The following is an 18360-nucleotide window of genomic DNA, read 5'->3' on the forward strand; positions in this document are numbered from 1 at the left end:
TACAGGAGCCCAAGAGTCACCCTAAGCAAGCAAGAAGCAAGTATTTGTTTCTGTGTAGGAATGGCCTCTTCTTATACCATATAAATTGGCACAAATCTTACGTTGTTGTATGCTGTCTGTTGTCCACAGGTTGCTGGTCATGGTTAATAGGTTCATGTCTGTTGACCGTCCCTGATATTTGAATTTCTGGAGAATTAGAACTGAGATAGAGAGAAAAACATGGCAAATTACACATGTGTTTATAGTGCACTTCCTGAAATTGAAGTATCATATCTTTGTTCTACATGCACAGTACATACTTTCATAACACATTTTGCATCGCAAGTCTTGTCACTGACCGAAAGTCCACTCTTACCGTAACTCTTGCATCATAATTATGCAAGAGTCAAAACAAGTTTGGGACTTAGCGGTACGTCATAAATCACATTTTCTTATAATATAATTGGATTTATACTTCTCTCCACACAACATGAATGATTGATGATAGCTTGATGAAAAAAATTCTACTAACACAGGTTTCCTGGATCCTGGAAGGTCAGTGATTTTTTTTCACAGGCTAATGGCTATTATTCATGTTGTGTTGTGTTGTGGTAAGCAGTAGTACAATTGCTCAAACAAAGAAGTGCATATATGTGACTAGCTCCAGCAAAATCCGGAACAATTCGCCAGACATGTTTTTGAGTTATACGCCTTTAAAGATGACATTCCCATAAAAAATGACATTTTGGAATTCTTAATTTCATGGTATTTGACTGTGGGACCAAGTGGAACCTTGACAGTACTTAAAAAAAGAAGTTTTCTTTATTTTTCAATAAATAACAGTTGAACTATGATAATCCCTATTCAATCCTGTGTAAGGCAGGAAACTAATTGGCCCATTACTCAGAAGAGCAATTTGACAAAAATATCAAGGTATCATTTACAAAATCATCAATATCTTGAAAAGAATTGATGCTATTTATATAATTTTGGTATCATTTTAAAACTTATTGTCTAGTGCTTACAATGTTATGCAGATCATGAAATGTCAAAAATCCTTGTTTTGTCAGAGCGGGTCACAATTATGTAGCCTACACAGTACAGGAAACAACCTTGAATTTTTTCAACACAGGAAGATCTCTTATCAGAGGATGATTTAAGGAAGCCCCATCATGCACTGCGAAAGTGTTATCACTAGAGTTTCAACTGCCACTTTACTTTTCAAATCCCATTGAACTCTGTGCAAAAGATGTTGTTTTAGAATTGTGCGTGTGTCGTTATTACTTGGTCGATTTCAGAGCAAAAGTGATGTGTGTTTAAAGGATAATTCACACCTTCTGTAGATAACATAAAATGTGAAATCGACCAGCATCTTCACAGCGTTTTTTATGTAAATATAACTGTACAAATTCAAATTTAACCATGCACTTTTATGTAGCATAGCAAAGCAGCGGTGTCCTGTTACTCACACTGCTCGCCTGCTGCACAGTAAAGCCAGTGGGGTGGTGGGTAGTGCTTAAAGCATCCTCTGATCTCTTATTGAGTCACTAACACATCTGTCAATCATACTGACATCCCCTCATGACACTTCCTGTCCATCATTTTGACTTGTCCTGTTGACAGTCAGTTCCCCTACGTGTAGTGTATAGAAGACACAACATCTTGTTTATTTAGTTGCTTTCAGTAATGCCAATGCTGTGACTTAGGCGCACAATTAGGCTACTTGGCGATCACTTGCCGTTACTCTAAAAACAATGTCACTACTTGCGGAATTGGGCTACTTTGCAAGTCAGGTCGCAGCAGTAATTTGACATAATTATTTTCCTTTCAATTTAGCCCACTTCTAAAGGTTTTTAAGTCTCTGAAGCTCTAAATTTCAATAACAATGCATTTTGCGACCATTTATTGTTCAGTCAGTAACTTCTTATTTAGCACAGGAAGTATTGAAGTCAAGTACTTTTTGCCCCAATTGGGTAATTTATGTTCTAAATTTGGGTACAACCGTCCAAATATCTGATAGGTGGCGCATTTAAAAAAAAATCTTAATAATGGGCTTCATGAGAGTCAATGACCATTGCCTGGTGAGCAAATTTGATGCACCTTTTGGCAACAATGGCTGCTCTGAAGATGGCTTCACTAGAGTACCCAAAGCTCAGCCCACAGAAAAGCACTTTTCTAGAGTTTGATCAGCTCATAATCGGTGGGCCTTACAAATCGTGGATTAATATCAATATATGTGACCCACCACATCAAAACCAACCACTTGGCTTCAGAAATGAAAATAGAGATTTAAACACTATGATAAACAGCTGTTGTTAGCTTTAAAATGACACCTTACAAAATCAGAAACAGTAAAAATGTTTTATGAGGCAAAACAAGCTCAAATTTCTTTTTATTTTCTTTATATTTTCTCATCTTCTTTCATTGTTATCTGCCAATGAAGCCAGCCGCGAAGTGATCGTTTTGATGTGACGGGTCACATATTTTAATTTGAGAATTGTCCTGTTACATCTCGCCCGAAGCATCACAAATTACTAAATTAAAGTCCTATATTTTGTCTACTTTCTTTAACACAAAAAATATAGACTAGACAGGTCAACTACATCACTCTCAACTCTGGTCTACTTTTTGGCGTAGTGGCAAAAGCCTAACAATTCCTGCCGATTACGAGCTGATCAAACTATAGGGTAAATCCTAGTACTCAAACTTGTTTTTGGTTTATCCTCATTTATAATTTGTTTTTTCTATGCATCTTCTTTTCTTACCTGTCCCCTAGGAGACGAGATTTCTCAGTGTATTCTGATGCCATTGTTCATTCACATACAATGTTTTTCATTTTCATGGGACCTGAAATGTAACACAAATATAAAAAAGTAGTAAAATTATTGTAAAGCACTAATAATAATTATTATTAATATATAATAATATAATAAAACAGCAATTTATGTAGCGCATTGTAAATCACAGTTCCTAAATGCGCTTTACACTATTATAAACTAGCCCGGGAAAACTAGTAACCTTTATCTTACCATACTATAAATAGGGAAAAGTTGCATGTTTGTGGGTTCTAGACATGCACCTGTATGTTACCTACAACCTTATCCACTCCAACATGATACACAAATATCTGCTCATTCTTCATGCCTCTGATGGCTGTAAGAAAGCCATCCCGGAGTCACCCATGGTACATTAGCTTTCTGTAGACCTACAAATATCAAGGACTTGGTTGTTACATCATCTCTCAAGATCCCTCTACGGAAGCCCCTGAATTGGGATTCTCTCCGTGCGACAAATGTGCTGCATGCAAGCACCAACATGATCAACACAACAGAGAGCAGACCTAACACACGACTGGTGGTGAAACATTCTGCAGCACCATCGCAGGAGAAAGTTGTCATATTCAACACCTTCTCAACTGTCAGTCTACAAATGTCATCTACCTCATTACTTGCAAGTAATGTGGTCAACAATACATTTATAGCAAAACTAAAAAGGCCCTGAAGACCCGCTGAACATAGTGGGAATTGACACCAAACACAACAGAGACAAGCCAGTTGCCAGACACTTCAATCAAGCAGGTCACAGCACTGAAGACATCACCATCATGACCATCGACATGTAATAGCAAGAACTACTACCATCGGTTGGTTTTGGGAGCCAAATGGATTAAGACACTTCATGTACATCAAGAGTCATCAATAATTTCCCTCTCCCTTCTTATGGCTTGGTCATGCAGGTCACTGCATGTCCCATACCTTTATCTCATCACTTTTTTGTTCAAAATTGGACCATCTCGTCACTCCTGGCATGCCGCTTCATGGTATGGAAGTGGGAGCCAATCCACATAGACGTTGGTACCGCATGGCTGTCCCACCTAGGCGGGCTATGTTGTTCCGTGTACAGGGTTGTGGGGTCAGTGGTCCGCTTTTCATTAGATTTTGGTTATTTTCAACTTTCCCTCCCCTTGTCGCTTTCCCCTGTTTGTGACCTGCTTTGCCTACCATGTTTTTTGTGCCTTTCCCCAGTCTTTTTTCTCATTTGGCCTTCCATACTTTGCCTGGTGTTATGGTTTTTCGCACCTGTCCTAACCAACTCAAGCTGGGACTCGAGCAGGTCTCTAATTTTATTCATTGAAAAAGAAGTTTTGTCTTTTCGAAACGTCAGGTTTTTAACTTTGTTTATATGTTTTGTGTTACTCCCCCTTTGGATGTTGTGTCATTTTTTCCCTGTTTTTAATAGGATTCTTGCAAGCCTGTTTTAGATTTTTTGCATTTTTGATCTTAGTTCACCATTGCAATTTGACCAAATTGGACTATAATAATCAAAATGAGGCATTATTAAAGCTTCTGCTCCCACTTCTGCTAGCATTTTAAGAACATCCTTTGGTAAAAAATATTTGACACAATAAATAATTCCATACTGTTTAAAAATATTTTTAGATACATAATCAATGTGCTGATGCCAAGTCATATTACTGTCAAAAATGATGACACCAAGATATTTGAAATTAGTCACCTTTTCAATAATATTGTTATCATAATTTAATGAAACACCCCCCCCCCCCACCCCTGTGCTAAATTTATCAAGATTCTTAGTTGTTCCAAAAAGCATAATTTGTTTTATTTATATTTGAGGTTAATTTATTGTCATAAAACCAGCAAGCAATACATGTACTTCTAGGTTATTGTTTTAAAAAGGTCTCTTTGAAGCGAAACAGGATCATTATTCGAACTAAATAACAATGTACAAATGTAATGTTATTAAAATCAGTAAAATTTATTAGCAAGTGTGGAACTAATTTTAGTGAAGTAATTATTAAGTTCATTTGCTGTATCATTGTCAGTTATATATGTATATTGTATAACTATCATTAGTGACTGGTGTTAATTTTATCAACAGACTTGTGATTTTTTGGCATAATGGTTTTCCAATGATTACTAGAATTATTAACATTATTTTGAATTTCACTTTCAAAGAATTATTTCCTTTATTTCTTCATGATTTAGCATTCTGCCAGTCTATTGGATCATTACTTTTATGTCCTTTGGAGGAATTCACTGGTCACCCATTCAGGGAAAAAAACCATTTGATCCTCTTTTCTTCAATGGGTTCATGTTCATTACAAGCATCATTGAGCATTCTATTCCAACATGACAAAGCATCATCAACATTTGTGTTTACTATAGTGACTTCATTCCAATTGTTACTTTTTAAGTGTTTATCAATATCACTAAAGTGCTTAAAATTATGGGATTTACATATTCTGGGAGAAAGGTTAATCTGCTTGCATTTCCTAACAATATAAACGAGACAGTGATCACTCCCATAAAACGAACACAAGAGTTAGATTAGATTTAGATAAATTTATAGATCTATAGAATTAGTGACTGTATTACTACATGTAAATACGTCCATGCTGTACAGGGTTACCAAACCCGCGATTTGGTAGCCCAATTGGGCGACTTTTGAAGATTTTTCCAGCGACTTTGGACAATTTCCTGTCCCATAGAAACCAATGGTTAAGAAAAAATTTGGGCGACTTTTCAACATTGGCTCCCGCGACTTCCGATAGTTTCCTGCCCATTAGAAACCAATGGTAAAGAGAAAAATTGGGCGACTTTTTTTCGATTATTTGACCCATGATTCGGGCTGAAATCTTTTGGCAACTCTGATGCTGTATCTTTTTTACATAAATTAATAACCTGGTATTTCAATTGAATTATCATCAATATAATCATTAACTTTCAGGAGAATATCAATATTATTTTGATGAAGAACAATATTTAAATGGACAACTTTATACCAAAGCCTCTGAATAATATGAGCAATTTAAGTAATTTCCCTAATAATATTAGTTGTACATGTATGTAGATTGATTGATTGATTTTATTTGGTTCCATATAAAATAGTACATCAAGAGTCATCAATAATTTCCCTCTCCCTTCTTATGGCTTGGTCATGCAGGTCACTGCATGTCCCATACCTTTATCTCATCACTTTTTTGTTCAAAATTGGACCATCTCGTCACTCCTGGCATGCCGTCTTCATGGTATGGAAGTGGGAGCCAATCCACATAGACGTTGGTACCGCATGGCTGTCCCACCTAGGCGGGCTATGTTGTTCCGTGTACAGGGTTGTGGGGTCAGTGGTCCGCTTTTCATTAGATTTTGGTTATTTTCAACTTTCCCTCCCCTTGTCGCTTTCCCCTGTTTGTGACCTGCTTTGCCTACCATGTTTTTTGTGCCTTTCCCCAGTCTTTTTTCTCATTTGGCCTTCCATACTTTGCCTGGTGTTATGGTTTTTCGCACCTGTCCTAACCAACTCAAGCTGGGACTCGAGCAGGTCTCTAATTTTATTCATTGAAAAAGAAGTTTTGTCTTTTCGAAACGTCAGGTTTTTAACTTTGTTTATATGTTTTGTGTTACTCCCCCTTTGGATGTTGTGTCATTTTTTCCCTGTTTTTAATAGGATTCTTGCAAGCCTGTTTTAGATTTTTTGCATTTTTGATCTTAGTTCACCATTGCAATTTGACCAAATTGGACTATAATAATCAAAATGAGGCATTATTAAAGCTTCTGCTCCCACTTCTGCTAGCATTTTAAGAACATCCTTTGGTAAAAAATATTTGACACAATAAATAATTCCATACTGTTTAAAAATATTTTTAGATACATAATCAATGTGCTGATGCCAAGTCATATTACTGTCAAAAATGATGACACCAAGATATTTGAAATTAGTCACCTTTTCAATAATATTGTTATCATAATTTAATGAAACACCCCCCCCCCCCACCCCTGTGCTAAATTTATCAAGATTCTTAGTTGTTCCAAAAAGCATAATTTGTTTTATTTATATTTGAGGTTAATTTATTGTCATAAAACCAGCAAGCAATACATGTACTTCTAGGTTATTGTTTTAAAAAGGTCTCTTTGAAGCGAAACAGGATCATTATTCGAACTAAATAACAATGTACAAATGTAATGTTATTAAAATCAGTAAAATTTATTAGCAAGTGTGGAACTAATTTTAGTGAAGTAATTATTAAGTTCATTTGCTGTATCATTGTCAGTTATATATGTATATTGTATAACTATCATTAGTGACTGGTGTTAATTTTATCAACAGACTTGTGATTTTTTGGCATAATGGTTTTCCAATGATTACTAGAATTATTAACATTATTTTGAATTTCACTTTCAAAGAATTATTTCCTTTATTTCTTCATGATTTAGCATTCTGCCAGTCTATTGGATCATTACTTTTATGTCCTTTGGAGGAATTCACTGGTCACCCATTCAGGGAAAAAAACCATTTGATCCTCTTTTCTTCAATGGGTTCATGTTCATTACAAGCATCATTGAGCATTCTATTCCAACATGACAAAGCATCATCAACATTTGTGTTTACTATATAGTGACTTCATTCCAATTGTTACTTTTTAAGTGTTTATCAATATCACTAAAGTGCTTAAAATTATGGGATTTACATATTCTGGGAGAAAGGTTAATCTGCTTGCATTTCCTAACAATATAAACGAGACAGTGATCACTCCCATAAAACGAACACAAGAGTTAGATTAGATTTAGATAAATTTATACATCTATAGAATTAGTGACTGTATTACTACATGTAAATACGTCCATGCTGTACAGGGTTACCAAACCCGCGATTTGGTAGCCCAATTGGGCGACTTTTGAAGATTTTTCCAGCGACTTTGGACAATTTCCTGTCCCATAGAAACCAATGGTTAAGAAAAAATTTGGGCGACTTTTCAACATTGGCTCCCGCGACTTTCCTGCCCATTAGAAACCAATGGTAAAGAGAAAAATTGGGCGACTTTTCGATTATTTGACCCGCGATTCGGGCTGAAATCTTTTGGCAACTCTGATGCTGTATCTTTTTTACATAAATTAATAACCTGGTATTTCAATTGAATTATCATCAATATAATCATTAACTTTCAGGAGAATATCAATATTATTTTGATGAAGAACAATATTTAAATGGACAACTTTATACCAAAGCCTCTGAATAATATGAGCAATTTAAGTAATTTCCCTAATAATATTAGTTGTACATGTATGTAGATTGATTGATTGATTTTATTTGGTTCCATATAAAATAGCATACAAAATACAAATATATTATATAACAAGATTAAAATACATTTATATAAACATACACTAGGAACCGGATAATTAACCCATAAAGCCAGTGTTTCAGGCTTATTTCCAATGGGGTCCTTAAAAGAAAGATTTTGGCAAAAAAGGCAGAGAGCATAAACAACAAGCACACAACAATGGACAACAGACCCCACTGTCAAGATGTTTTCTTATTGCACCCTTAAAATGATTAAGATTGGGAATATTTTTGATATCATTTGGAAGCATGTTCCAATCCCGTATTGCACTGTAATAAAAAGTAGTGCCAGCTGAACTTTTGATTTTAGGCACATGGAAATTAAAAAGTCACCTTCTAGTATTATAGTTGTGAATTTCAGAGGTTTTAGTAAAAAACTGGCACAGGTAGGGGGCACTTGACCCATAATAAATTTTGTGCACATGACATAATTTTAAAAATTTTATTCGACACTCTACATTAAAAAAATTCAGACTCTCTAAAAAATAATAAAATTCGACACTCTACATTTTTTAAAATGTAGTCAATAAATTTGTCTGAAAATGGTTATATTCTGAAAGACAGTTCTAGCAATGCATACTAATAATTTACTAATTCAATGTGTCCCTGCCTGTTCAATAGAAGTAAAAGTAATTAAACTGACATAGGCCTACAACTTTATCCAACTTTGAATTTTAAAAAAAATAGCAATTTTTTTTGTAGCAGTATTTCCCTGTTTCCAACCTTGAATAACATTATAAGTAATTTAGGGCCTATAACTTCTTTTTTTTCTTCAATTTTTGTAAAAAAAAGCATGTGTTGATTGTCACATTTTTCCCCCGATGAAGTGTTGAATTAGAAATCATGTGTCGATAACACCTCTAGTCTATATCTGCTGCATGTAATTGTCTCGTCTCATGGACCCTTTGAATATAGGCCTATGCATAAGGCGACACAGTTCGACTTCATTATCCAGGTGTGCGTGATGAAAAATCCTCGACAGATGATTTATAATAGTTTGGTTGATGAAATTGATTTTCCAGCCAAACCTATGATTATTCATGCACAAGTTTAGAAATTTATAGACTGCTCATATTCATGAATTTAAGCAAACGTTTTTATTATTAAAATGTATGAATAATTCAAATCAAAAATCAATCAGGAACAAAAAAAACGGCCCACCCAATCCACCAGATACGGCCTGAGAAAATGTACCGTATGTAATCAACGCCGCCCAAGCAGATCTACAAAATAAACAAAATTTTACCTTTTCACCTACATACAGTTCTTCATTCGGACTTAGTTTTGGCAGCAAATATTTCACTCTATAGAAGTTGGAAAAAATTATCTCTTATAAATACGGATTATTTTTCAAATGCAATCATATGAATATGTAGGTATAAGCAACAGAAGAAACTATGGAATAGTGAAATATGTCTCGCAGCAGCACTGTATAATTTACAATGTAGGTATAAAAAGCAAACCTTGACACATTTGCAAGTCAGCCAAATTGGCCCAAACCGGGGCCCAAACACAATACATGTAGGCCTACCATACATATTTTACATAGAAAATTAAAAGAAAAGATAGGTCAAGGAAACCTACATAAATAGGCCTATGTTGTCTATACTTCACTTGACCCAAATTTGTGATGAGAGAATTGTACATGGAATTTTAGAGGGATTATGATAGCAGTTCCACATAGAAAAGCTGCTCTATAGTATCATGACACTGTGCTATTTTGTTTTTAATTGATGCATTCATTAAATGTTGGCTGAATATTTTTGATGAGTCAATCTTTGACAAGATGTAACTTTGCTACAGAATTAACAGAAAGCACTATGACAAACCAGTTTTCAGTTTTGACTTTCTTTACTCAATTCAAGGACTTTAATTTGATAAAATGATGTGGATTGATGGCATATTTAAAATCACCTTTATACTAGAGCGGTTTTCCGTGATTTAAAACACCTAATTCCGCGATTTTCTGTGCGTGATTTTAAATATTAAATTCCATGATTTTCTGTGATGTAATTTCAATTCCGTGTTAACATTCCGTGATTAAAAATCACATTTCGTAAATCAAAAGTAAATGTAAGCTTTAGGCCTATGTCTACTCTATGTCTAGTTGTTTTAAGGTTGATATCTTTGAAGACAAACTTCATTTTTAAAATTTTTACCTGACATTCTCATTATTTTTTCATCATTTTAATTTTTCTCAACAAAACACATGTTCTCCGTGAATTTCTGTTTTTTTCTTAAATTCCGTGGATTTGTCAGTTTTTCCGTGACACGGAAAACTTGCCACTTTACGGTACTTTACATGTACATACCTATATAATTGCTAATTTTAATAGGAAATGTGTGCAACTTTCGGATGTACCAATCATATCAAGAACATAGTTGATCATTTAGCATGGCTGGGATTATAGGCCTATGTTTTCAATTATTACACTCGCATCATTCGCATGGATATGGTAATTTTTTGCGAGCTCGCCACGATTCTGGCGAGTAGATTTCTTGCAATATTTGGCTTATTTATACCATCCAATTTATATCCTTCAATGTACCTGTATAATCCCTAGCATATCCAGCGCGGTCAAAAATTGTTTTTGAGGTTTCTGAATTCTGATCAGCCATTATGTTTACTCGTTGTTATTGACGTGACACAAAGTAATTGATTAGTCTCGACCCCAGAGTGCAAAGTGGCTGTATCACGAACATGCATTGATGACAGAAACCGGCTGTAAACGAGGTGGGTCATCTTGTGATTTGTATTGTTTCACCACCAAGTTTAATTTACTTGGATACAAAAATAAGATAAAGTATGATTTGGAGATCAGATATATATGTGAGTACCAATTTCATACAAATTGACTGAATTGCAAAAAAATTGTTGAAATGTTTGAGCTGCGCAAAACGTTAAGTGTGTAAATCCCATTGAAACACAAAATGGCATAAGCCAGGCTAGTCTCTGTGTGTACAAACGGCGTACACGAGACTGGCAATGTAATTTAGCATGTTTTTATTTTATCTCAGTTGATAGGACTACACATGATGATGATGGGCCTATCATATCATGGAAATTGGTTATTTGGAAGTCACGTATGTATACGGTTTATACATTTCACTCGGTTTTATACATGTACATACAGGTATGCATTTTGGGCGTTTATACCCTGAGGTTATAGTATTATACCGGTGCACATGACATGGACAAGGACAGGTCACATGATGGTACAGGAATTATTATTTAAGCTTACCAATCAAAGTAGCACAAGACACAGACTGACACTCACCTACTTGACCTGAGCCTCTTAATTATATTTACAATGTATTTACAATTAATCGAGACATAGGTATTGTAATTAAAATACCACAGTTCAGCTATACATTTGCGTTACTGTACACTTCCTGACTTGGTCTCCGCCCGTTGCTTGCGCTTGCAAATTCATGAATTATTTTCTTTTATTCACACTGACAGCTCGTCGCCCAATCGTCACCTTTCAAAAAACTCCCGCGATTCCGCGAATTGGCTACCACGGGAGTTTTGGGCAAATCTGTCCAAATTTGATGTAGGCCTAGAAAGCAACCTTCAATTTATTTTTTATGGAGAAAATATAGTTGAAAGAAAAACTAACAAATACATGTAGGTAAGGCCGTATGAAATTAATGTTTTGGTTCGAATCCCCTCCCTCCTTAATTTCTGAGAGTGTCCTTTTTTTTTTCCTTTTTTTAAATAGATTTTTCAATTTTTTTATACTTTGGCCTTATGAAAACTTGATACATATAAAGAACAAGGAGAACTTCCGAGTCTTTTTTGTGGTAGGGGGTTTATCCTCCGAGAATCTCACATTAAAGGCCTCATCCTTTCCTCGAGCACTCAGGGATATCCCTGGCCTATCTACCAAAAAAATGTTTCAAAACGTAAAAAGGGCCAATTAAAAAAAATTCCTGTGTGTCTTTTCACCCTTTTATAAAATTGGTCCCATTTAGGCCTACATCGGACACCTAGCATGCCAAGTGGCATACCCAGTGGAAGACCAGGCACAAAAAAAATGGGAAGAAGAAAATAGGCAAAAAAATAGGTATTATTCGTCTCAGATACTAGGGTACCTGCAGGTAATATGGGACCATTAAGGACGTTTAGCTTATTTGCATAAAAACTAAAGAAGATATGCCCACAAGAGATTGTTATGATGAACAACCTGTCCTTTAAGATTAATAAAACAGGCAATGTTACCTTGTTTTTATGTTTGTTTGGACGCTATGACGTCAAAATGACGTCATCGTCAAGTGTCCCATATTACCTGCATGTGCAGGTAATATGGGACACTGTGTTATCTCTATGGTGAAAATCAAAAAGTTCAGAAAATCACTCTTTTGTTCTAAAAACATTTTTGTTACATGATTTTGAAAAATTTCTACAAGAAAATTCAATTTTCTAAATAGTTTTGCTTTTCGCATTGACAATGCACACAATTTCCTATGTGTCCCATATTACCTGCACCCATTCAGTTGAAAATCAGAGAAAATAATCATTTATAAAAGGAAAGTGCCACTTGTCAGTGGAATTTTACCTGCTGATAAGCTTAACCCATCACCTAAAGATCATAAAAAATGACAAATGCCCCCAGTCAGAGTTTTTGGATACACAATCATAAAATGTGACGTCATTGATTTTATATCAGGCCAAAAAAACGACATAATTTTTTGGGTAATTTCACTCTTTTTGGCATTGATTTCCAAGAGTTTGATACACAGACTCCAAAACTGCATTTCTAGAAGCACAATTGATGTCTCTAAACACTTAACAAATCAACTTAAAGTGTTTACCTTCTCTAAGCTACTTTTTGTTAAAATGAAAACAGGTGTCCCATATTACCTGCTGTCCCATATTACCTGCACCTACCCTACAACTTTTTATCAAAAATAAGTTGGGAATTTTTTAAGGCTTTCCCAAATGCATTAAAGGAGGATTTCGCATCCTCTTTTTATGACATTTTTCAGTAGATATCCACGAAAAAAGCTTATTTCCAAAATTTCAGTTGATTCCGATTTTGCGTTTGCGAGTTATGCATGATTATTACACTGCTCCATAGACAATGTGTTGTAATTTCGTACTGGTGCACCGCGTGAGAACGAAATTCAAATTTGGCGATATTTTTGCTAAACGAATTAATCTGCAAGAAATAGTTGGTACATAAACATTATGTAGCCAGAGGTATCCAGTGGTGTAAAAATCTCAACTTTTTTGGGAAAAGTGGGGGATGAGGCTGTGGATCACGAAATGCCCTTTAACTGTTCAATACACAGTTAAGGGCTCTGATGATATGAACATTTGGACAGTATTGTTTGTGGGACATGAGAGAACATAAGAAATTTCGAATTGAATTACGAGGAATGTCCTTCTGATATCAAATAATTCTGATTTTTTGAAATTCGCGATATAATACAAATTGTATGACAAATTATTAAAATTTGATATTTTTAAATTTTTTTGATATTTAACAGTCCTCGAAGTAAACTTTCTAAATCTAATGATAATGTAGGCCTACTAATGAACGGCCAGACGAGGGGAAAAGTGGTTTTATAATAAAGTGCATGTAGCTGCGATGAAAAGCCGACGATCATATGGAAATACGAAAGGTCAACATTTTCATTTGATCGTCGGTTTTTCGAGGACTGTTAAATATCAAAAATATAAATTTTTAATCATTTACCATAAAATGTGTATTATATTACGAATTAAAAAAAAAAATCAAAATTATTTGATATCAGACATGTCAGAAGGACATTCTTCGTATTTCAGAATGTAATTCCATGGTAATTCGATATGTGTGATGTGCTCTAATGTCCCACAAAAATAACGTTCATACCTCACCGTGAAAGTGCGAGAAATCTACCGGCAGTGAAATTGCGTGTTACAAAAACATCAATTTATTCGAAACTACTCACCTAAAAAGATTTTGCAAGTATTAAAGTAGACTTCTCCGTAGTCCACTTGCCAATTGTGCACTATTCTGGCTATTACATTTAAGCTTAAAACTCTGATTTAATTAATGAGTGCACAATTGATAGATTTTCACAACTGATCTTTTCAGTCACCGTACGCCCTCTGTTTGTTAGCTTCCCAAGTGGACTACTGACTTTGCCTTGAGAGTTAGGCCAATTTCTGGCCTAACTAAAATTGGGTCATGATGTAATGCATCTTTAAAAATGAATCTGGCTTGTGATTGGTCGCCCAGATCTCGTTATTGTTTAAATCCTCCCGACGCGTACTGGTACCATTATAACTATACATGGTACACAACTATCTAGGGAATGCGGCGCTTTTGTGCTGGTGGATGAACGTATGCATCTAGCGCGTATTGTACCACCATGCTTAGTCTTGTGGTTAGATGTTATTGATAAACAAGTATGATTGACAGTGTGTGAGTCCTGGGGTAAAGTTCTGCTTAAAAGTGAAAGTCCATAGTCGGTTTTTCGGATAATAAACTGGCAGATTCTAAAATTAGAATTGTTCAGTATTGAAGTGTCATTATAATTATGCCATTATGATATGTTGCATTCAATAATATAAGCCTACGTAGGGCCTGTACTTTACTTTTACTGTCACAAATATAATTATATAGCCTAAACTTTTTCATAACCATTTTATACTAGTATTTTGATGTACTAAATATCAGTATAATTTCGAGTTCAACTGAATGCGTTCATCATGATTAATAACATTTTTATTTATCAAAAATCGACTATGGCATAGTCTAGTATTAAAGGGACATTTCGTGATCTACAGCCTCATCCCCGCACTTTTCCCAAAAAAAGTTGAGATTTTTACACCACTGGATACCTCTGGCTAGGCCTACATACGGTAATGTTTATGTACCAAATATTTCTTGCAGATTAATTCGTTTAGCAAAAATATCGCCAAATTTGAATTTCTGGTGCACCAGAACGAAATTACAACACATTGTCTATGCCCGGTGTCTAAGGAGCAGTGTAATACACATAATCATGCATATGACGCAAACGCAAAATCGGAATCAACTGAAATTTTGGAAATAAGCTTTTTCGTGGATATATACTGAAAAATGTCATAAAAAGAGGATGCTATCACGAAATCCTCCTTTAATAGGTGGGCAAAGGTTTCTCCAATCATTCTGGAAACGTTTGATATGACTGTAACCGTTATTAGTTGCCAGATTTGTTAGTCGTAACTGTAGTATTCGAAAATGTACTAAGATACGTATACATCATATATAAATGAGCGGTAATGTATTCAATCTGAGATTCATACTGCAGTTACTGTCCGTTTTCCTATACACAATACACAGTGCTCTTTCCCATTGACGCGTGACCTCTACAAATAGCCCTACGTTAAAAGTATGGGGATATGACTAGTTAACGTCGCTGTGTGAAAAATAACCGGCCAATATTAAAAGTACTCTTCTAGAGTTCTAGAAAATATAGTTATTTAACATGTCCTAAATTTTTAGCTAATTTAGATGTTTGGAAATATTCGTACTTTGGTGTTTTAGTTAATGTTATAGGTAATAGTACATTGCCTAGTTAACGTCGCTGTGTGAAAAATAACCGGCCAATATTAAAAGTACTCTTCTAAAATTCTAGACAATATAGTTTTGTAACATGTCCTAAATTTTCAGCTAATTCAGGTGTTTGGAGAGGGTCGCACTTTTGTGTTTTAGGAAGGATATGTAAACGACAGATAACACCAAAAATATGAAGAAATTATTTCCAAACCGTGTTGAGTCAACAATCATTATGTTGCTCATTTTCAAGAATGCTGGTTTACAAAAAGCACGCCATTGTCTCATTTCGTGAACAAAGGTACACATACCATTGTTTCCTTTCGTTTCCTTTATAATCGGTTACCGAACTGAAGCTATAATACCAGCTTTATTGCGATATCGCACATGAAAACAGACACTTGTGCACAACCAGAGAAGATCCGATTTAATCAGTTGAGCTGTTTCAATGAGTGTTATCTTGGTTTAATAGCTTTTAATGGGGTTTAAGTCCTGCAAAGGTCGAGATGAATTCTACTGTAGACATGACTGCATCATGTGCAGACATTATACACGTGTGATATGTGTAAGCTGCTTGTATGTAGTGCAGGGCGATATATTAAAAAATTGTTTGAACCAATTCGCCAGCGAAGTAGTTACGTAACTCCCTGGTAACTGGATCGCGCACCTTTTGCAATGACGGTACACGTGTACTTTGTTGCGACAACTTTGATCGTGGTGCAGAACTCAAAAGCGTGATCCAGTTGGCATAGTGATAATCGGATTACACGTAACACCCGGGCGTAACACTTCGCTGGCGAATTGCTCTGGTAGTTAATCCTGTTACATCATCACTTCTACGGCGCAAAGAACAATAAACCCATGCAGTGCGTAAACTGCAGCTCTCTTATGTATCTACCAAAAAAACGTCGACAACGTAAAGAATGCAGCAGCATGTTTCGGCCCCTAACTCGACTCACTTTTTGAAACTTGGTTCCATTTGTAAAAGGTTGTGCCGACGCGACGATGCGATATTAATTTATAAGCACGCTGGAACGACCAGAAAGGTTGTTATCTTGTTCTTGCATGGTAAGCCAATTAAAATTTCATGTTAAATGATTGAAGTAAACGAATAACAAGTATAGTATAGTGGGTTTTTTTTTTTGTAGATTTCCTTTCCTTCTATGAATGTAGCTATGCAAGCCGCAGCTCCAAGAAAGCGTGGAAAGTCATCAGGTTACGAAGTCCTCCATAAAACGACTAAAATGAAAAATAGATGTTTGATGTTTAAATTTGTCATTTTGCCACCATTTTGAATTTGGGGGCCGCATAAGGCAGCCATTTTGGAATTTGCAAATTACCCAAATGAATTTGCCATGCCCATAAACATAAACCTAAATACCAAAATCACAAGCATTGGCCTGAGAATACCTTTCAAGTAATTTTGGTTCAAATTCACTGATAATATTCGTCCGCCTTTCTGACCATGCAGTCATATTGGATTTTGCCAGTATGACAACATTTTTTATGCGTTGATGTGACTCCATGTTGTGATGTGCCCTCAGTAATTTAATTTGACGATTTATCTTTGTTTACATAGTTACATGAGTGATGACATTTTGGGGGAATTTCCCTCTCAAATTGAGCAAAACAAGTTGAATCATATCTAATTTGGAATATTTGGAAACCCCCCGAGGTTGTAAAGTAAAAATGATGTAATGGAATTCCCCTAAGGAAGTGAAGTAATGAGAAAAGTTAATGTTATAATTACGGCTTGGGAATTTCCAAGATCACATTTGGCTATTAATATTTGGGATTTCCCACTGCTTGATATATATGTAAACACAATTATTGTCACAGTTGATAGTGTTGATCTGGGCTAGCTAGCTAATATGCTTACAGTCCAATTCCTTCAAAGAAAGGAAATTGCAAACCAGACATACCGTATAAACCCGTCTACAAGCACTATAAGCGACTGTGCACTGTGATGATAGCCAAATTCCTGCTGACGCCCTCCACAATATCATACCATTATGGAATTTGAGCAAATCAATTACCGACACAAGCAGGTATACAATGTATTATTTTATCGTTATTTCGCATCTCACGAGCATAGCTCACTTGGTAAGGCATAGGACTTTGGTACACGAGTGCTTTAGACTATAGACGAGTTCATCTATGCTATAGATCGAAAGATGGTGAGTTCGAGCCTCATCACGGTCACATGAACTTTATAAACCAAATTTTTTTCGAACTTTTCATTTATATTTTGGTGTTGTATTTATATTTTCTTACATTCTTCTATTAAGACTCTTTTCGTGTTCTCTCTTTTCATATTTGTTTAATTTTTTAGTAATTGTTTTTCTTCTATTGTTTCTTTTCTTTGTTTTCTTTGTCTTTTTTTTCTTGTTTTTATTTTATTTTATTTTTTATTTATTTTTTAAAATTTATATTGCCAGGGAGAGGGGTGAACTTAAGGCCCATTCAGTAATTTGCTCATCCGGACGATCGTAAAAATCATCAAAATTCAGATTTTGTACTTTTGTCATTGTCATAGATGTGCTAACATAGCCTGCTAGTGGTTCATCCGAAAGCCGCATATTTAAGACAAATAATGCATTCACGGATCTGTAATTTATATAGAGGCCCTGCATGGAATTATCGATTGGCTCCAAACAAAGCATTTGAGCCGGTGTCCTTCACCGTAGTTACGGCGGAGTGCAGTCCATTC

The 18360-nt window shown here is 35.3% G+C and overlaps 1 protein-coding gene across 1 annotated transcript in view; it reads right to left on the bottom strand.

Annotated features, from left to right (window-relative positions):
- Positions 1-11527, bottom strand: part of LOC140159977 (proton-coupled amino acid transporter 1-like) — a 40964-nt gene extending 29437 nt beyond the window's left edge. Inside the window, exons 1-3 of the mRNA XM_072183245.1 lie at positions 11400-11527; positions 2745-2826; positions 102-200 (exon numbers count right to left, since the gene is read on the bottom strand). Of these exons, the coding sequence (XP_072039346.1) occupies positions 102-200; positions 2745-2788 (143 nt within the window). The 5' untranslated portion in view covers positions 2789-2826; positions 11400-11527. The remainder of the gene's footprint in view (positions 1-101; positions 201-2744; positions 2827-11399) is intronic.
- Positions 11528-18360: the final 6833 nt, after the last annotated feature.

This window comes from Amphiura filiformis, chromosome 9 (genome assembly GCF_039555335.1).
Source record: "Amphiura filiformis chromosome 9, Afil_fr2py, whole genome shotgun sequence".
NCBI classification, from domain to species: domain Eukaryota; kingdom Metazoa; phylum Echinodermata; class Ophiuroidea; order Amphilepidida; family Amphiuridae; genus Amphiura; species Amphiura filiformis.